The sequence below is a fragment of the Dipteris shenzhenensis genome, chromosome 11 (assembly GCF_047967505.1).
Source record: "Dipteris shenzhenensis isolate YYH24624 ecotype China chromosome 11, Dip_SZ_1.0, whole genome shotgun sequence".
Classification (NCBI taxonomy): Eukaryota; Viridiplantae; Streptophyta; class Polypodiopsida; order Gleicheniales; family Dipteridaceae; genus Dipteris; species Dipteris shenzhenensis.
Window position 1 is genome coordinate 42,362,850 of NC_141606.1, and position 20,348 is coordinate 42,383,197.

Here is a 20,348-nt window from a genome sequence, read left to right on the forward strand (position 1 = left end):
CCTGCATCAGCATGGGAGAGCTTCTTCCATACCCACTCGCTACAAATGGCCACAAACTTGGAATAAACCTTGTTGTCAATGTCAGAATCCTTTACCAGTTGATCCCAAGGCTTCAGTGTAGCTTCAGTCATCTGGTATTACAATATTGAAGACGACTATAAGCTCATCTTGAAGCACCCGGTCTAGTTTCATCAACCTGGCCTTTGTGTCCATATCAAGCTTATCCTTGCTGTCCCATTTGTTTATTAGAAGTAAGATACTTCCTTGCTTGATCTCATATTGCAATGATCTTATCTCATCTTCCATAAGATCCATTAAACAACAAAATATTGATGGTGAGGGTTGTCTCCCCTTCTTTCCTAAGCCATCATCTTGTGATGGGAGCTCAAGATTGGCATATCTTTTCATAATGTCAATCCACCCATCAAATATTCCCTTAAAGCTAACCACCATGTGGCTATCCCTTTGTGCCAATTTCTCACCCACATATTGCACAAATCTTTGCAAAAGGAAAACTTAGTGTTAAGACAAGCAACATACAAGAATATTTGACCACACGGCAAAATCTCTACTTCAGATTGAATTCAAATAAGATGAAAGAAGATGGGTATTATATCCAAGAACCATTACCTCCCATGGTTGTCACAATGGACTATTCTTTGGAAGGCCTTGTTGTGGTTTTGATGGAGACCCAAATGCTATCCATTGGTCTCTTAGTTGCGGGATCTGCTCAAGGTAAGGGGCATTTTTCATTACTTGGTGTGATTCCATATTTGTCATCCATGATAGTTCAACGCACTTTTCTGCAGGGCAATCGACAAGAATTCTTGAATTTCTGAATGCATATAGGTGCTTTGTTTCAAAAAACCGTGTAGATGTCCCCTTGATGTATAGCTTTGCAGCAGTTGTGATAGAATGCAATCCTGATATTATCCAATAGTTATATGTTTCAAGCTTGTTGGATTGCACTTCTTCCTTCTTCAAGGGCCGGGCTAGATTGCCATCATTTAAAAACGGCATGACATGTGCTGCAGTTGTTGGGTTCATTGGATTTCTCTAGAAAGCCACACCTAGCTTCTTTACATAGTCCCAACAAAGAGTCCGGTATGCATATAGCGGTGGAGCTTCTGAACACCTCTCAACTGGGATAGGATACTCTATGCTAGATCCAAATGGGAAGTATTGTTCATAATATGTAGTCCACCCTCTATATTTACTCCTTTCTTTAATTTTTCTAGACTCGATCTGCATATTGTCTAGACTTCTCTCTGGACGGAATGAAAATTCAGGGGGCAGAGAATCAAGGGGGTTTGCAAATTGTATAACTTGTTTTTCTGAAGCACCACTGCCACCAATGCCATCATTTCTTGACTTATCAGCAAAGTAACGTCCTCCCCCATCCATCCATTCTTGAGCATTTCTCATCGGAAATTCTTGTATAGCATATCACAACTCGTCACAGATTTCTGTTTTCCATCCAGCCTTTCAGGCTTTCTGTCTCAGCGAGAAATCTTGCCGGAGATTAACAGCGGTTCCAAGAGAGCCCTGATTCTTCCATCTATGATCGTGAACCTTCCATAGTTTGCTAAGATTGTGCATCCTTGCCTCTCGGATTTCAATGTTCGCCCATTGATTGGGCACCATTTCCTGATTATGTCTGCGGCCGTTTTGTCTAAGGCCACCAGGGCGGCGCCCGCTGCGCGACGTCAAGCCCTTGCTCTTACAGAAGCAGCAGCGAACAGGATTCGAGATCTTTTGAATCTAAGGAATAAACCCTACCTCAAACTGGGTGTCAAAGCGCGTGGATGCAATGGACTTTCATACACCTTGAATTATGCAGGTATGTAATTTGTTGTTTACGGATGTCCTGTACGACGGTTTGGATGCTGTGCGATACGGCTTAACAACTAGATTTCCAGAGGATCAAGATCCAGCAATACAACCTCGGGCTTCTGACATAGTTACATCACAGGAATGAGAAGGCTAAACGCGTGGACATGTCTTTTCAATGTTGTAAAGCATAGTTAGAGTTGTCTTATCAGTTATTGTTTGACTAGTTGAAAAGGCGAGCCGTTCTTCTATAGGGCTAATAAAACCCATACAAGGGAACTAACCCATAGTTACCAGGGAATGGGAATGTTCCGGAATGTCCCGATGCCAAAATGGGAACGTTTTAGGATGAGGGAACATAGAAGGGGAATGGGAACGCCATGCCATATGACACATCATGAAATCACATGGAAATATATCAAAACAAGAAAACAAAATCACATTTAGCAGCTCTAAAATGTCCATTTCAGCTTTGAACTTTTAAAAACACACCAAAATCCATATAAAATTGAAATGTACATTCATGAAGATGTTTGCAATGTGCATACTGCCATAGATAAGAAAACATATGATATGCAAAAGGCAAGAAAAGGAGGCCATGCCTTAGGCTTGCAGTCTCGGGCATGAAGGCCTCAATACAAAATAAGAAAATTTAATTCCAGAGTATAGGAAAAGAGAGAGTCACACAGTGAGCCCTAATGGTCTCAAGGTGGCATAGTGACAAAGGCCTCTCCATCCTCCTCCTCTTGAGCCTCATCATGGTGTTGGAAGTCAATGTCCCTCTTGTGAGCGCCCATATGAGGAGGACATAGTATGACTGTGAGGGGAGAGGGACCCACTGGCAGGGCCTATATATAGGCCTCTCGGCCAACAGCCAACCAGGCTGGTTGGTCCAGACTGTGGAACTGACCAGCAGGTCTGCAAGACCAAAGAGAGCCAGCCCCTACGTAAGCAGCCCCCCTCCTCTACCACATTTTGCATCAGTCACTGAAGCCTTACAGGCATCGCGGAGTAGGAGTTTTCTCGGAGAGTTCTCAGTCTTTTGTCCAGCCCCTTTGCTGGTTGTTTGGTGCTTACTCTTGACACATCCCAGCACTCCTGAAACCCCTGATCTGCAAAATAACCACACACAACATCAGAACTGAGCAGGCTGCTCACCACCCAACCGTGACATCTACGGGATGTGATCCCGAATCAGTAGATGTCCCCTCGAGCCACGAGCTGAGCTACTGGCACGGACTCCCAATCAGATCCCAACCAGCCTGGTGTCCCATACCACCAGGTGGCGCTGTGAAGCCCTGGATCTGCCACTGGGCCTTGGGCTACGCTAAGATGCAGGCGCGCGTCCGCGACACAATCCAGGATCAGACCTTGCACCTGGGAATGAGACTTGCTCCCAACTGCACACTGAGAACTGAACCCCCTGGGCCTCTTTTATAGACTCGGGCCCCGGCGCCAAAAATAGCGAAGACCTATAAATAGTTCGTACCCTTGCCACTCAACCCGAGAATCAAGCCTGCCTAGCTCTAAGCCTCCCCAGGCTAACCTGAGCTAGTTCTGTGTACCTAGTACACGTCAGATACCAATCCGTGCACATGACATACTCCCCCTCCTCTAAGAACTCACTCCTGAGTTCGCTAAGAAATCTAGAAATGTTCTTTGGAGGTTTTGTAATGTCTCCCATGTTGCATCCTCCTCAACAGGATCCTTCCACTTAATCTTGTATTCCGTGATAGTACGATTTCGAATCTGTCTTTCACGAAATTCAAGAATAGATTCAGGTTCGTGAGGAATAAAAGTTAAATCTGTAACTTCTATAATCTCATGAGGAGAAACAAGTTGATCTTCTGCACCCAAGACTTCTTTCAGTCTACTGACATGAAAGACTGGATGTACTTTAACATCAGGAGGCAATTCTAGTCGATATGCAACTGGTCCAATTCTTTTAATGACGTTGCGAAATCAAAATCCTGCATTAGCTCTGCCCATCTAGCTTTCCTTCCTCTCAATTCTGATCCATCACACACATACTTGATTGACTGGTGATCAGTCAATACAAGGAACTTTGAACCATACAAGTAGTGTCTCCAAACCTTGAGAGCATACACTACCGCATAAAGTTCCTTCTCCAGTGTGGGCCAACGATACTGGGTGTCGTCTAGCTTCTTACTCTCAAAAGCTACAGGTCTGCCCTCTTGGAATAGAGCTGCCCCAATCGCATAATCACTCGCATCGGCCTCTAAAACATAAGGCCGGGTAGGATCGGGTAATGCAAGAACGGGTGCTTCCTTGATAGATAACTTCAAGGTTTCAAAAGCCTTGTTCATTGCATCATTCCAAGGGATCGGTTGAGTAGACCTGCGTCCACGACCTTTCAATATGTTGGTCAAGGGAACCGTGATTTGTGAATAATCACGGACTGACTTCCGAAGAAATACCGTAAATCCTAGGAAAGAGCGAAGTTGTTTCACAGTCTGAGGGATAGGCCATTCTAAAACCTTCTGGATACGATCCAGATCAATGCTAATACCTTCAGAAGAAATCTTGTGTCCTAAGTAAATGATCTCCTTCATAAAGAAGTCACATTTACTCATCTTGGCATAAAGCTTATGCTGTCTTAGAACAAGTAAGACAACCCGAAGGTGTCCTATATGATCCTCAAGCGTTTTACTATATACCAAGATATCATCTAAGAACACTACAACAAATTTGCCCAGATAATCTCTGAACAAATCGTTCATCATCTGCTGAAAAGTAGCAGGAGCATTGGTCAAACCAAAAGGTAATACGAGGAACTCGTAATGACCATACCTAGTCCGGAATGCGGTCCTATCTATGTGTTTAGCATAGATACGGATTTGGTGATAACCCGTACGCAAATCAATCTTAGTGAAATACTTCGCTCCGGCCAAACGGTCTATCAAATCATCAGAACGAGGTAAAGGATAGCGGTTCTTAATTGTAACTTTATTTAATCGTTTATAATCTATACACATCCTCCAGGAAGAATCCTTCTTCTTTCTTAAGAGGACAGGTGCACCCCAAGGAGATTTACTTGGGCGGATATAGCCCATATTCAGGTAATCCTGAAGCTGGATAGCTAACTCATCCTCCTCTACCTGGCTCATCCTATACGGTGGTACACTGATAGGTTGAGCCCCTGGGACTAAGTCTATGCGATGATCTACTGCCCTTTCTGGAGGTAACCCTTTCGGCAGTTGAGCTGGGAATACGTCCTTAAAATTATCTAACAACGTTCTCAATTCTCGGTGTTCAAACACATTTAATTCATTTTTGTTAATTACTGAAACAATAAATGAAGAAAGTGGAATCAAAACACACTGATAGACATCATAATGAGAAGTGTTCAATATATTCCGAAGCTGCATCGCAGATACAAGAGGGCCCTGAGAAGGGATAATCTTATCACACTGAATACAAAATTGGGTGCCTTTGTCTTCAAAAGAAAGCGTATGCTCCGTCCATCCGATCTGGATATTGTGGGTTTTAAACCACTCTATCCCGATCAGCAAGTCTACATGCTCTAGATGCATAACATAACATGTGAGAGCTCCCGTGTAGGCTTGAATCCGGATGGGAAGCGCTTCAACCTTGCGATCCCAAAACTGCTTCCCGGCTGGAAGCTGCACCTCGTAGGTGTGGTCGCTAGGTACTGTGGACAGCCCCATCTTCTGCACAAATTTGTAATTAACAAAATTGTGAGAGCTGCCCGGATCAAAGAGAATGTGAACCTGTTGGTCCCTAACTTCTCCGTAAACTCGGAAAAGATCATGGGAACCAAACAATGAAGTATTAAAGGTACAATTACAAGAAAGGGGGCAGGTAATGACATTCACTGAAATACCTGTCATCGTAACGTGGTTGGCTCCCTTGGCTGCGGTACGCGGACCTGCCTGGAGCTTCGGTCCTAGCACCAATCTCTGGTTCTTCCGCTTAGGACACTCATTCTTCGTGTGGCCCCGCTCCTCGCAATAAAAACACCGGCCCTCTTTCTTGAGCCTGAGAGTGCGAAGGAAACGGGCCTTACCATTCTTCGCAGGAGTTAAGCTTTTCCTGGAGGCGTTGTCCGTAGACTTCGTCTCCCCAATACCAGTCGCATGCTGAAAGAACTTGCGTTTGTTCTTTCCGCTGGTCTCGGTAACTGTGGTTGCCTTGGTTCCGGCCATGGTATCATCATATATGCGCGCATATGTCATGGCCTCCTGCAATGTTGTGCACTTGTTATTTTTAATCTGTAACTTATAGGAGTCTGGCAAACCATCCACGAAAAAACCTAACAAGGTTACAGGATCCATTTTGGTGGCCCTGGTTTGCAGATCCCTAAATCTCTGAAGATAGACTTCAAAAGTTAAGTTCAATTTTGACATATCGAGGGCTTTGAGCTTGCCGACGATATCGTAGTCATCTTCCTTCTTCAGGAACTCCTTCCTGAAGATACCCTCAAATTCTGTCCAAGTGTCAGGCTTAGGCTGGAGTTCTTTCCACCAAAGCAAGGCTTTACCTGACATAAACCCTGCTGCTAGCTGAATCTTTTTCTCGTCTGGATAGGGGTGAAATTGGAAGTGAACTTGCCACTTGTGCAACCAAGTGTGAACCACCTCCTTTGTTCTTGATTTCTGGTCACCTGGAAAGGGATCCGGAGTGATATTCGGGCCTAGCACGGAGGCCATGGCATCCACATGCGTGAGTGCCTGAACCGTGCTAGCCAGAAGAGTCAAAGTAGCTTGTATCCCTTGGAGTTGCTGTGTCAACCCCGATTGATTAGCGTTGACCTGCTCAAATTTACCATCTAGAGCAGTCGTGAACTCACTAAAGGCTTTCTTAGTGATCAGGTCTCATAGAGACCCTGATCATCCTCTCCCACTGGAGTGTAATCTAATTCCTGCTCTCCCATAGTGAACTCGGGATTCGGAGCATCAGACATGGCTGAATACTAACTCGATTACAGGCTGAGAGAAATAAATAACTGAAACGGAGCACGGAGGGAGATGGAGTAGAAGAAAACCGTCCCAGATAAATCTGACAGAAAGGATGCTGAAATCTGGAAGACCACGAGCCCTGGTGCCTCCCCGAATCTGCAACCGGATGCGCAGTCAACGATAGAGGCTGTACGGACTGCTGACGTGGCCTGTACGGCTGCTGACGCAGTCCGTACGGTGGCTGCAGGTGCAGGCGCAGCTGCTGTACGGAGCAGCTGCAGGTACAGAAGCAAGCGAAACGGTCCGTACAGGCTGTACGGCTGGCGCTGTGTCTGTACGGACTGGTACCGAACTTTGGGAGCTGTGCAGGGCTGACGCAGGCAAGGGCTGCAGCAGAGAAGCTGTCGAAACTGGGCGCAGGCTGAAGGCGAGGCAGGCTGGCACAGATCTCGAGGTAAGATCTCAAATCTGGGGCTGCTTGTGGGTTGCCTAGCACCCAGCCCCCACCTATATAGGGTGCAGGGCGGCCTAATTTGGAAGCTAGGCTTCCAAAGAAGGCTGAGCCCCTCCAGCTTTGGAGGGGTGCTTTTGCGAAAAAAGCACCTGAGCCCCTCCAACTTTGGAGGGGTGCTTTTGCAAAAAAAGCACCTGAGCCCCTCCAACTTTGGAGGGGTGCTTTTTTCGCAAAAAAGCACCTTCCTCCTGCCCTTCCTCCTGCGCAGGCTGCACGCAGCCCTAGGCGCAGGCTGTTCGCAGCCTGTTGCGCAGGCTGTCCCGCCCCTACAGCCTCGCCTACTGCGTCCTCTTCTACTCCCCGCATACTCTACTCCCAGGCTGTCAATTTCCTGCCCTTCTCTCCTTCCTTTCTGCTCTCCTTCTCCTCCCTCAGACTTCTCTCTGTAGCCTTCAGAATTTTCGATTCAATTTCACTCCTCTTCTTCTTCCTTTCCCAGATATTTCTTCACCCCTTCTACCCCAGGTAGACAGCAAAAACGCAGCAGGAAATCTCGAATTTTAGGGCATACCTGGAAGAGAAATCCGTCAAATTTCTCGCATCAGAAGTTCCTACCTCAGGAGTTGGCTCTGATACCAACTGACACATCCCAGCACTCCTGAAACCCCTGATCTGCAAAATAACCACACACAACATCAGAACTGAGCAGGCTGCTCACCACCCAACCGTGACATCTACGGGATGTGATCCCGAATCAGTAGATGTCCCCCCGAGCCACGAGCTGAGCTACTGGCACGGACTCCCAATCAGATCCCAACCAGCCTGGTGTCCCATACCACCAGGTGGCGCTGTGAAGCCCTGGATCTGCCACTGGGCCTTGGGCTACGCTAAGATGCAGGCGCGCGTCCGCGACACAATCCAGGATCAGACCTTGCACCTGGGAATGAGACTTGCTCCCAACTGCACACTGAGAACTGAACCCCCTGGGCCTCTTTTATAGACTCGGGCCCCGGCGCCAAAAATAGCGAAGACCTATAAATAGTTCGTACCCTTGCCACTCAACCCGAGAATCAAGCCTGCCTAGCTCTAAGCCTCCCCAGGCTAACCTGAGCTAGTTCTGTGTACCTAGTACACGTCAGATACCAATCCGTGCACATGAGAACTCTTGAGCTTGTTTTGCCCACCGTTTGGTGGAGGAATATGATGTGACGTCTCTCTCTATCTCTCTCTTGAATATGTTGTCTACACTCGTGTGCTAGGCATTCATCAGTGAGTTTCTGATCCTATTCTGCCACGTCGAGGTTGAGTGATTCTACCTCGTGGTTTCTAACGTGGTATAATAGCGAACACTGCAGCTCTAGTTTCCACTCTGAAGGAAGGAGTCCCTTTACAACAAGGTAACCTGATTCAACTCAGGTTTGTGCAGAGTTTTGTGTCTATAGCAAGTGGTTATTTGCAATTTTGGTGAATGTTGCAGTAGGAGATGGCATCCTCTACAGCCGCTGCGCTCCCTTCCTCCTCGTCTACTACCCCTGCTTTCATCCCTAACTTTGGAGAGTCCGGGAAGTTGAATGAGACGAAATATCCGATCTGGAAAGCGAATATCCGGAGCCATCTAGTGGCTCGGAAAGGAAGATCACGATGGGGTGGATCCCCAAAACCAGTGGACTTCAAGGATAAGATAGGGAAGATCACTATGCCTATGGATGCAGATGAGCTTGAACCGTGGGAGGACAAAGATGCCCAGGCCCTTGTAATGATCATAGGGACGACGGTAGATTCGGATATTCTCCACATCCAGATGGCAGAGATGTCTGTGGGGCGTGGTCCACTCTGAAGGATTTGTATGAGACATACAACACATCATGTATTCTCTCTCTCTCAATCATGAACTCTTCAACATGAGCATGGATGAGGGAGATATGGTAAATGACCACCTGACAAAAATGCTACGGTTGGTTAGAAGTGTGACTCACTCAGCTAGCATTGCTGCTCACAAAGCTTCAAGAGTTTTGTAACCACTGTTACAGCACGAGAGAGGACAAGTCTCTTATGTTCAAAGAGCTTGGACCCTTATTTCTACGGGAGGAGACTTGGGAGAAGTGGCTCAACAAAGAAGATGACATGGCACTCTTGGGCGTAAGACAAACCCGACAAGGGAAAGTCTAAGGATTCCAAAGGCAAAGCAAAAGATTCAAAGAAGAAGAAGAAAGTCAAGTTCTTCTATTGCGAGAAGCTTGGCCATTATGCTAAAGATTGTCGCAAGAAGGAAAATCTGAAGTGGAAGAGGGAGTCCAAGCCCAAGGAGGAGTTGAAGTTCGACTTAGCAAACGTTGCTACCTATTGAGCATTGCTCAGCTCATGGAGTGAGCGAAGACATGGACGGTTGGTATGTGGACAGTGGGGCATCAAAACAAGAAGGAATGGTTCAAAACCATGGCATGGTTGTTAAGACACTCGTGTCTTATGATACGACACTTAAGACACGTGTCTTACCTTAAGACACCTTTAGACACTCTTTTTTTTTTTTTTTTTTTTTTTTGAGTGGGGTGTAACAACAAACATTGAGTTTGACTTAACCATGCTATCATTGATGGTGTGACTTTGGATCCAGTAGTGGTAGTGACCTCACAGATTCAGATTTGTATCGAGATGTGGATTTCATTCATGTCACATGTGATTGACTGACTGTTGTCATGATATTTATGTTTATTGATATATGATGATTGGTATATAATCTATGTAGCCCTCTAGGCTCTTGCTAAGGTGTTTTAGATTAAAAAAAATCAAGATTCAATTGTCAGTTTAAACCTTTAAAGTTGTGTCGTGACTTGCAAGCTCTTGGGTAGTGAGTCTAAACTTTACTTTTGAAGTCTTGAGTACATTGTACAAGTGCTTTGTTTAAGTGTAACTTATTGTACTTTTAGAATCTAGCTGCTAGCTATGCTAGCAAGTTGTATTCTTATACATATATTAAGTTGTACAATTGTATTCTTATACATATATTAATTAAATATTTATTATTACAATGACGTGTCTTACGTGTCTTATTTTTAAGACACTTTAGACACTCGTCTCTGAAGCGTGTCTAACGTGTTGTGTCTTAACGTGTCTTACAACCATGAACTATGGAAGGTACACATCCCAACTCTAAAGTGATGGTGGAAAACAATGGGATATGTCTTGTCGAAGGTATTGGTAGCATAGCATTTTGCACCAAGTTAGGAGTCGTTGAGGTAATCTCTGGTGTTCTCTATGTTCGTTGAGGTAATCTCTGGTGTTCTCTATGTTCCGAAGCTTCGCAAGAACTTGCTTTCTGTAAGTCAAACGTGGAAGACCAGTAAATGACGGTGATATTCGATGACAAGGGAGTTGTTGTAAAATCCAAACAGACCGGCGCTACTGTGGCTCAAGGAGTTGAAGAGAACCGTTTCAGAGATGTAGAAGGCGAACATGGTGGATGGACTTCCGTGATTCGTGAATTGCACGACCCGATGGTGGTTGCTAGGCTTGCTTGGAGGGCAAGCAACATAGGGAGGGATTCTCATAGGAGGCCTCATCGAGGGCTAGAAGTTGGTTTGTTTAGACATTTTTTTTTTTCATGAAATTTGTTCCAACATTTGTGGTCCCATGTCTACTAATTCTTTTGCAAGGTCCATATATTCTTTTATATTAACAGATGACTACAGCAGGATGACCTGAGTGTACTACCTGACCAAGAAGTCACAAGCTTTTGACAAATACAAAGAATGGAAGGCCAAGTTAGAGAAGGAATCATGATGTACTTGCTGTGTTTTAACCCCATCAATCAATCCACATCAGTTCGTGCCTCAGCTCGTCTCCAATCATGTGTCTCTCACCTTCTCCCCATTTTCAACAGTTGGTATCAGAGCCATGCTGAAGCATCCTGCCCATCCTTCGCTGCCATGTCTCCACTTTGCTGTGCCACTCTGCTACCGCCTCTGTTCGCTCTTCTATTAGCCCACGCTGCTGCTCCCGCTTCTGCTCTACGCTGCGCCATTCTGCCCGCTATCTCCTACACTGCGCCATTCTGCCCGCTACCTTTCGCCTCTCTCGCAACTGCTCCCTTGCTCAACGCTGATGGTGCCTTGAACTCCGGACCTTCAGTTTACACTACTTCCAGCGGAAGCGTGGTGAGCTGCTGGCTGAGAAGATGCCCGCAATTGCATGAAGGAGCTGATCTACATCGACATGTGCTACGGCTGGACTGTTGCACCGTACAACCTGACCTCTGCAGCTGTTGTACAATCTGCCGTACTGCCGTACGATCTACCGTACTGACGTACGATTTGCCGTACAACAGGCCCGTACCAAACAGCCTCGAAATCTGCGCCACTCGGATGCTACTGCCCTGATTCTCCTCTCCCCGCTCCAAATGCCTCACCAACGGCCAATCCTTTAGTCAGCCCAGAAGCCCCTTCATCGACCTACAAGAAGATCGTACAACCTGTACGGCTTGCCTGCCGTACGACTGTACCTGCAGCATACAATCTTCCGTACAACCCTAACCCAAAAATTTAGGGCTCTTCTGTCCTATGTCTTCCTTTGGCATAATTGAAGCTTCTACCATGTAAAATTTGGGCCTTTCTTGAAATTTGAGTAAACATTGTAAGGGATTTAGACAAGGGATTTAGACACTGGCTGTAATAACAGCTAAGACCTTCCCACCAATGGATAGCATAAAAAACTCCTCGTTCATCGAGAAATTCTCAGGGAGCAATTTCCCAACTTGGTAGACAAAACTTCGGCTTCTTCTTATGCGAGAAGGCATATGGAATATCACCAATGGCAAGGAGCCAAAACCGCAAGGAGATGATGCTAGAATCAGTTGGTGGGAGAACCAAAATGATAAAGCAATGGCTATCATTGGCCTAGCTTTAGATGACAACCTTATCCACCATGTGGATTTTGATAAGACAGCAAACGACGTTTGGGAAAAGTTAGAGAATTTGTTTGGAAATAAGATCAATAATTCCAAAGTATTTCTCAAACAAAAACTCTTCAAGCTCAAGATGAAGGAAACTGAAACCCTCAATGAACACTTGAGCAATCTTGGGTCAATTCTCCAACAATTATCTGCCATCCGAGCCATTGTTGAAGATGATGATCAAGTTGCTGTACTTCTCTCCAGTATTGAAGACATTTCCAAGTACAATGAGATCCTTACTGTCCTAAGAGTCAGCCGCAATATGAGCTTTAAGGATATGGTAGCGCATCTCATTGATGAGGACCGTAGGCTTACAGAGAAAGCAGAATCTTCCTTCGAATCTGGCAAAGCATTCTTTCTCAAGAATAAGCCCAAGAAGAACGGAAAACCTTTTAAATGTAATTACTGTCAGAAACTTGGCCATCCAGAGGATCGTTGCTTCAAGAAAATGGCAAAGGTACAAGCCAAAGAACATGCCAATCTGGTTGCGGAGCAGAGTGAGGACGAAGACGATGAAGCTACACTATTGGACCTGAGGAACAAGCCTGCACTGCTGCTATTTCTGGTCTATCCCTCCATGAGGTGATAGATGAAGAGTGGGCTTTCTAGAAGTCGTGTGTTAGATACTCTGCCTTGGGTAGTCCCCCTAAAATGATGTGATAATTTGTCATTTTGTGTGCCTTGTCCTATAAAAGGCTCCACTTATTTCCATGTACCCAGTTAGGAGACAGGGGGGGTTGTTATGTCTTTCCTTTATCAGGCCTGGCCGAGTTCCAGGATGTTGGTGTACTCCCTAGACCTATGAGTTGGTCATGCATCCATGCTCAGATTTGAGTCTCTGATCACGTTGACACCTAAGCCATGAGAGTGCTTGGTTCAACCTCTGAATTATGCTCAGCTGTTAGCCTCTGAGATTGCCTGGGATGCACAGTTTGGATGATGTCATAGTCTCTCACCCTAGCTCCGAAGGGGGGTTTGTTGAAATCGGAGTCCTAGTGTGTGTGGTCCTAGTGTGTGTGGTCCTAGAGTCCTAGGAGTGTCCTATAGTTGTGTGTGTGTGAAGAGTCTTCAGGCCACTTGTGCCACCTCATGTGGTAGATGTGATTCCTCACCTAGATTATAGGATCTAGATTCTCTTGTGTGTGACCTCATCTATGAGGTGTCTGTGTGAGAAGATAAGGCTTGCCCAGCCTATAAAAGAGGCTATGTACTTGCTGTGTTTTAACCCCATCAATCAATCCACATCAGTTCGTGCCTCAGCTCGTCTCCAATCATGTGTCTCTCACCTTCTCCCCATTTTCAACACCGTATGTAGGCCTGCCCCTGGGGGTCGGCCAGCAGCCAACCACTGGTCGGCCCAGTCTGTGGGAACCGACCAGCAGGTCGGTCAGACCAAAGGGGGCAGCCAGCCCCTATATAAACCCCTCTCCTCTACCACATCTTGCATCAGCTGCTGAAGCCTTCCGGGCAGTGCGGAGCAAGAGTAATTTTCCAGGAGAGTTCTCAGTCTTTTGTCCAGCCCCTTTGCTGGTGTTTGATGCTCACTCTTGAGCTTGTTTTGCCCACTGTTTGGTGGAGAAAACAATCAGAGCTCTCTCTCTCTCTCTCTCTCTCTCTCTCTCTCTCTCTCTCTCGCGTATATGCTGTCTACACTTGTGTGCTAGGCCTTCATTAGTGAGTTGCATCAATTGGTGTTTGCATAGAGCTGATCCTATTTCGCTGCATGTGAGTTTGAGTGATTCTACCTCGTGGTTTCTAACACGTGGTCTTGGGCCTCATCCTTTGCTTCATCACTGTCTGAGTCCTTGTCAGGTCGAAATCCAATATATGGTTCAAGAGTGTACTCTGCCCCCAACTTGTCAGGCAAACACAAGTTTGCATTAACTAATACAAGGTCTTGCCTTTGAACCCCAATCTTGTTCCTCTTTTTAGATGTAATGCTTCCAAAATTGCTCCACAAGCGCTCAACATTCGAAGAGCTAGCACCCTGGTTGAGTATGCGAATGGCCAAACGCTGCAACAATGGAGCATGTGCGCCATAGTCCTTCCCACCAACAAACGGAGGAAATCCTAAACCTGTCATTTTAAGCATCCTGAGCCAAACAATTCTTTTCTTTGCCTGTAATATGATGCTCCTCCCACACTCGCCTCCTATCATCTGCATTTGAGACAAGTCGTCTCAATACCATCTCCCATTATGCACCTCCTCTGTATCTGTTTCTTGCCCTTTCCCTTGAAACTCTGGATCCAAGTGCAGGTTGCAGCCTCCAAATATTCTTTCCACCGAGAGGTTGCAACAAATGCCCACAACTCCTCCTTTCTCCAAGCATACAAAGCATCCAGACTTTGAATTGTCTTGATGATCCTATTTAACATTGCCCATGTCATGGATTCCTCAATATGCCCAACAAAGATATACCTCTTGCTCTTGGGATCCAACTTTCTATCTGCCTTGTTTACATGCACATAATCATGAGATCCGAAAACGTTCAAATGAGAAATAATGGGCTTCTTACCAAAGTAAGCATCATATGGAGTTTTTCCTTCCATCGCTTTGTTCAAGATGTGAAAAGCTATATGAACTGTTGTTCACTCCAAAAAGATCTAGGAAGCTTCCTCCCCCTCAGCATACACAGCCCCATTTCAGAGATTGTCTGGTTCTTTCTTTCTGCTACTCCATTCTACTAGGATGTGTGTGCAATAATTAGTTGTCTTTTGATCCCTGCGATCTTCTTTTCCGACTCCTTCTCAACGGGGGCCTTGCACTTTTAAAACTTGGTGAGGGCTTGAGATTCTTAGCAATGCAGTAGTTCGAGATCATCTTGCTACTGAAATCATCAATGAAGCTAAGATACTACCTGGCTGTAGAGAATGACGCCGTGGACATCTTTCCACATGTTGGAGTGGACCATCTCACGTGGAACCTTGGCCCATTGTGCAGCCTCCTTTGGGAAGGACTCCCAGTTGCATCTCTGACACAATACAGCCCATACAACGTGTTCTTTAACTTATTGGTTCCCCTTAACCTCAAAGTCTGGAGGTTTATCAACATATACCTCCTGATGTATCTCCCCATTGACTTCACTTCCATTTGCAATAGTGGCCATCCATGATGGGCTGCCAAAGCGAACGGTCTGAATGATTGTCATGTAGGCTGTAGGAGAAAAGTCTCATCATAGTCCAGCCCCCTCAGCTTGAGCACTTGGCCTCGTGCTTGTCTAGAGTTCCGTTCTACTTATACTTGGTCTTATAGATCCACTTGGTAGCTATGACCTTCCCCTTTGGTGGTTGTGCAACAAGGTCCCAAGTTTAATCTCTTTGAATGGAATCAAATCTTGGCTCCATGGCTGCCATCCACTCTGGATGCTTGGCAGCCTCCTTAAAACGTACCATGTTCCGGATCATGTGATATCAGAGCTATGTATTCAACATGTGCTTGGACTGGATTTTGGATGCACTGAGAATGCCTCTTACAACGATCACTTGATTCGAGAATGTGTCTGACTTTTGATTCCTGCACCGTCTGGATACAACATTTGGGCAAAGTCCTGGAGGGAGGCAGAAAAAACTGGAGTATCATCATTCTGTGCGTCCCCCTTGGTATGTATAGAGAGGCGTTTGGACACCCTTGCGCACCATTAGGTGTTCATACACCCTTCCTCATTGAAGACGACGTCTTTGCTCACAATTAGCCTTCTTCATAGTTGGATCATATGGTTTATATCCCTTGGTATTCATGCTATTCTTGATGAAGATACATTCTATCTAGCTTCTTAATCTTCTGATTTGGGATATGAACATGGGCTTTAGACATGAAAGTGCTTAATAGAAGGCTTTTTACTTGAATAAGCCTCCTTTGCCATCGAGTGCTTTGGTCTTCGTTATGTGGACCGCGGTCCAAACAGCCTCAGCTTAGTAAATTCTTGTTAGGTTTGAACGCCATAAAATCCTTGCCAACATATTCTTCATCTCTGTGGATGCAAAGGGTCTTCAATTGGTGCCCACTATCATGCTCCACCTATGCTAGCCATCGTTTGAACTTTCCAAAGGCATTTGACTTCTCCTTTAGGAAATACATCCACACATTCCAGCTATTGTTGTTTATGAATGTAAGAAATACAGATAGCCACCTAAGGATTTATGGACGTGTTCACACAAGTCAGACTCTAAGGGTGTGGTGCTCAGTTTCTGGCTTTGTGGAAGTTAATGTCTCCAGCCACACTGTCATTGCTCTTCCTCTCCTTTAGTGCTAGCCTTCGTCATTGCTGAGTTTGCCCTTCACCTCCGGAGTGCCGACAGAAACTCAGTACAAAGACTCGTATAAATGGATGCTCAAGTATGTGTGGGTGTGTGGATTTGTATGTGTGAGAGCATACTTTTATACTATGGTCTACACCCACTGTTGGGCGCTGATGACGTCAGTGGGGATGTCATAGTAGCTAGTCCCTGGTATGCGTGATGGAGTTATGGTTTTCAATCTTATGAGTGACTATTGTGAGATTGAAACTGCACTATGTTGTGTTTTTAGAGGGTGAGTTTGGGAATGTTCTTGGATTCATCTAGGTATATGCTATCAAAATCCACCTTATTTGGCACATACAAAACTTCACAAGATACAGGTTTAACTTGCGAGAACCACTCTGTGTTTGGTCATGTGGCGAGTAACCTCCATGTAGACGTACCATTGATCCTCCAAGGTAGATACAAGTGTCACCTCAGAGACCTCTGCGAAGAGTAACTCGTTCTTGGTGACATTTTGTCTTCTTGGTGTTGTCTGTTTGCTTCTGATAGTAGAAGCACTTCACTTGCTTCTTATCCTTCGTTTGACTGATCTTTGAAGTGGAACCTCTTGTTGGCACTCCACCTTTGGTCTTGTTCTTTGAGAATTTTCCCTTCCCTTGGGCCACCAATGCAGCTTCATCCCCCCCCTTAGTACAATCTCTGCCTCATTTCCTCTTGATGCAATAAGGAACCACTTTCTAGAAGATTAGTGGTTTACTGCTCTCACCAAGGATAAGCAGTTGGGACGAAACCCTGGTAAGTACAAGGGAGTTGATTCAGTAACATTAACACTCACTATTGAAGAAGGCTTCAAGTTGTAGCAGGTACTGGAACAAAAGCTCTTGCAAATGGTGATGGGAAACAAGTGCCAGATGTGCACCAGGATGCTATAGCTGGTGGTGGTCAACTACTCAACACATGACATTTGGAAACATTTGGTTGTTCAATGCTTTGTTCTCCCTCCCCTCTATCTAGTCTTCCCTACCCTGGCCCGGCATGCCAGAAAATATCTGAATATGTCAGTGGGGATGTCATAGTAGCTAGTCCCTGCTATGCGTGATGGAGTTTATGGTTTTCAATCTTATGAGTGACTATCGTTAGATTGAAACTGCACTATGTTGTGCTTTTAGAGGATAAGTTTGGGAATGCTCTTGGATTCATCTAGGAAAATGTACTTCCACAAGGTCACACCTGAGAACTCTAAATCCCTCTCGGGATGTGCACACACACATAGAAACGAAACCACGCTCAGATCTGAAATAGACAGCAAGATACGAGTACCAATAGCTGAATAAGAGTGTCCAACGAGAGGTCCCCAAAATAATTACAAAATGTGCACTCACAAACCACACTTATGGGCAGCAGAGTGCTGTCCTCTAGTGCTGGAGCAGACGCCATAAACTGTTGCTCTAGTATGCTGCTCATTCCTCCTGTGGTGCGCCTCTTAATGAAGGTCTTCATTGACTATGGGAGGAGCCCAAAACCCTCCATCGGTTTCCCATATGCAATGCTGTGATCTGCTTACCACCTGAGCTCTTCACAAGTACCAGGGTCTGCTGCTGGTGCCTCTGTTGCACCTTGCTGCTGCTGTAGTCTCCACCTTCTCTAGTGCCTTGGTGCCCTTCTGAGGGCTGGATCTACGTCCGGTATGCTGCTGCCTTTCTGTGCCTTCTCCAATGCCTTTGTGCACTTTTGGAGGCCAGATCTGCAGCCTGTGCCCCCAAGGGGGCCCTTTTATACGGGTTGAAATGCCCCCACAGACTGCCCGACCCAGTCTGTAACAGGTCGACTGGCCTGCTGTACTGGCCGACCCAGTCTGTGGACTGGCTGACCTGGGTAGGCTGTGGGGGCCTATAAAACCACTCAGGCCTGCTCCATTTCTGCCAATAAACAGGCCTTCTGCCTGTGTATATGCAGGCGTGTGCACAGCCTTACACGCCTCTCCATCGAGGCTATTCCCTGGCTGCAATCCTGCCACGTGTCAGGTCCTATGTGTGGCCCAAGGGATGGCCAACACCATGGTTGTCCCTTACAGGAGAGATCTGCCCTAAAGAGTGGATCTCTTCAAAGACAAGGGCACGTGCTGTCCATGGCAGTCAATCAAAAATCTCAGATCCTTCTTCCTTCTTCCTGTTTCATTATCGCTTCTCCTTTCTTTTGTTCGTTTCGCATGTTTGTTTTCTTATATTATTCAGTTGGTAGAATTCAAAACATACCAGGGTGCATGTCTTTGAAATATACCACAGCTAACATGCTAGCTGCCTTTTTTGGTTATTCTGAGGACTTTGCAGGTAGATAATCTGATGCATGCCAGTTTTATGCTTATCTTTATTAGTTGGTTGCAGAAGAGCAAGGCAAGTTTGATGAGCTGGTTGAGGACAAGGGTGTCAAAGTGCTAATTGATCCAAGGGCTTTAATGCATGTGATTGGAACAAAGATGGACTTTCATGAAGACAGGCTCAAGTAAGTGGACTTTCTCTGCTTTTTCCTGGAAAGTGTTAATGGATTTGTGGTATTGATTATGTTTCTTATAATGAAAGAAGACAGTTCAAGGGAAGTGGAGTTAGTGTTTATTTTGGTGACAGTTTCATGTGTTTTTTCACAGGTCAGAATTTGTTTTCATCAATCCAAATTCCAAAGGTCAATGTGGATGTGGGGAATCTTTTATGACTTGAGTTTAAGAATATTCATAATGAAGTGTTACCAACCCCCTTGATGTACTATGCCCAATGCTACTCAAAGTACACAGTGAGACATGGATGAGCTAGAGTTTATTGTGTAACTCTTTGGGTGGTTCGAACTATGGCAGGGATCGCATTATATTGTGCTGCTAAGTGGGATATTTGGATGTCTTGTTCCAATGGAACTCCATTTAGCAGATTGTGAGTAATGCATATGATAGAATTTGTAACGCTGAAGTTGTAACAAATATTATAGAATTTTGGCCTCACGTGTGGGCCCCTCGGAACTTTTGCTACAGTGATTACTGCCCAAAGGGTCTTCCGTGTTGGCTTTTATTTCAATAGAACTATGGAATTGTCTGCTGTAATTATTTGTAATCTTTAGATTGCTAACTTCTCACCTGTTTGTGGATATTTCGACCATCTAAATGTTCGATGTTGTTTAGCTACTAGGTGTGATGGGTCTTCGTAGGGCAATCGGAAAAGTCCCGTGGGACTTTTTAACCACATACTTAAATGTGACCTGGCTTTGGTGGTATGACATCTTCAATACATGATATAACAAGTGCCTCTTTATGCATGACAATGGAATTGCTATAGGGATTTCAATTGGAAGCGAATACAATTCCCTTTTCTTTTTGTCTTAGTAAGTGTAAAATCTTGATAGAGGTTGCAGTGCACTAGGTTTATCATGATACTTCAGTGCAGTGGCATGCGCTTGTCGCATGATGTTATAGAAATTCCATGTGATTCATGATGTTGTATGAAGACGTATGACATTTCTTATCTCATGCTTTGCCTTCTTCCAATAAGGTAATCCCCATTTTAAAAAGTGTCTTGAGTGCTCATGTGCATTTTATGATGCTCTTGTGAACAAGCTTAGTGAACACATTTTAAATTAGTAGCAAGCTTCAAACTGTTCTTAAATGGTTTAATTTGTTGGAAAGATCAAAGTATGCTTTAGAATAAAACCATTCACTTCTTGTTGATGTAAAATAAAGGATTTGAATCTAATGTTGAAAATTTTAGAAGAGGTGGAGGTGGTGTGCTCTATCCAACACTTTCGTAGACGGAATAATATTGCCCATGAATCACACAATGCCAAAATCAGGCTCAATTCTCGTGCATGCAAGCAACATAGACACTTAAAGTTTAGAAGAGGATATACTTAGATGTACAACCTAAGGACAAAGTATTGAGCACAATGTCATTGT

At 45.1% G+C, this 20,348-nt stretch overlaps 1 protein-coding gene across 1 annotated transcript; it reads left to right on the plus strand.

Annotated features, from left to right (window-relative positions):
- Positions 1-1,384: 1,384 nt before the first annotated feature.
- Positions 1,385-19,489, plus strand: LOC147897023 (iron-sulfur assembly protein IscA-like 1, mitochondrial). The gene is made up of 3 exons (XM_087381526.1): positions 1,385-1,840; positions 18,799-18,916; positions 19,059-19,489. The coding sequence occupies exons 1-3, from the start codon at positions 1,654-1,656 to the stop codon at positions 19,126-19,128; spliced, it is 375 nt and encodes a 124-aa protein (XP_087237652.1). The 5' UTR covers positions 1,385-1,653; the 3' UTR covers positions 19,129-19,489.
- The last annotated feature ends 859 nt before the right edge of the window (positions 19,490-20,348 follow it).

Excerpts from the sequence above, each read along its gene's own strand:
- LOC147897023 (XM_087381526.1), top strand. The coding sequence starts at position 1,654 with ATGTCTGCGGCCGTTTTGTCTAAGGCCACCAGGGCGGCGCCCGCTGCG. Across the intron at positions 1,841-18,798 it reads ATACACCTTGAATTATGCAG|AAGAGCAAGGCAAGTTTGAT; the intron begins GTATGTAATTTG and ends AGTTGGTTGCAG. Across the intron at positions 18,917-19,058 it reads TTTCATGAAGACAGGCTCAA|GTCAGAATTTGTTTTCATCA; the intron begins GTAAGTGGACTT and ends GTTTTTTCACAG.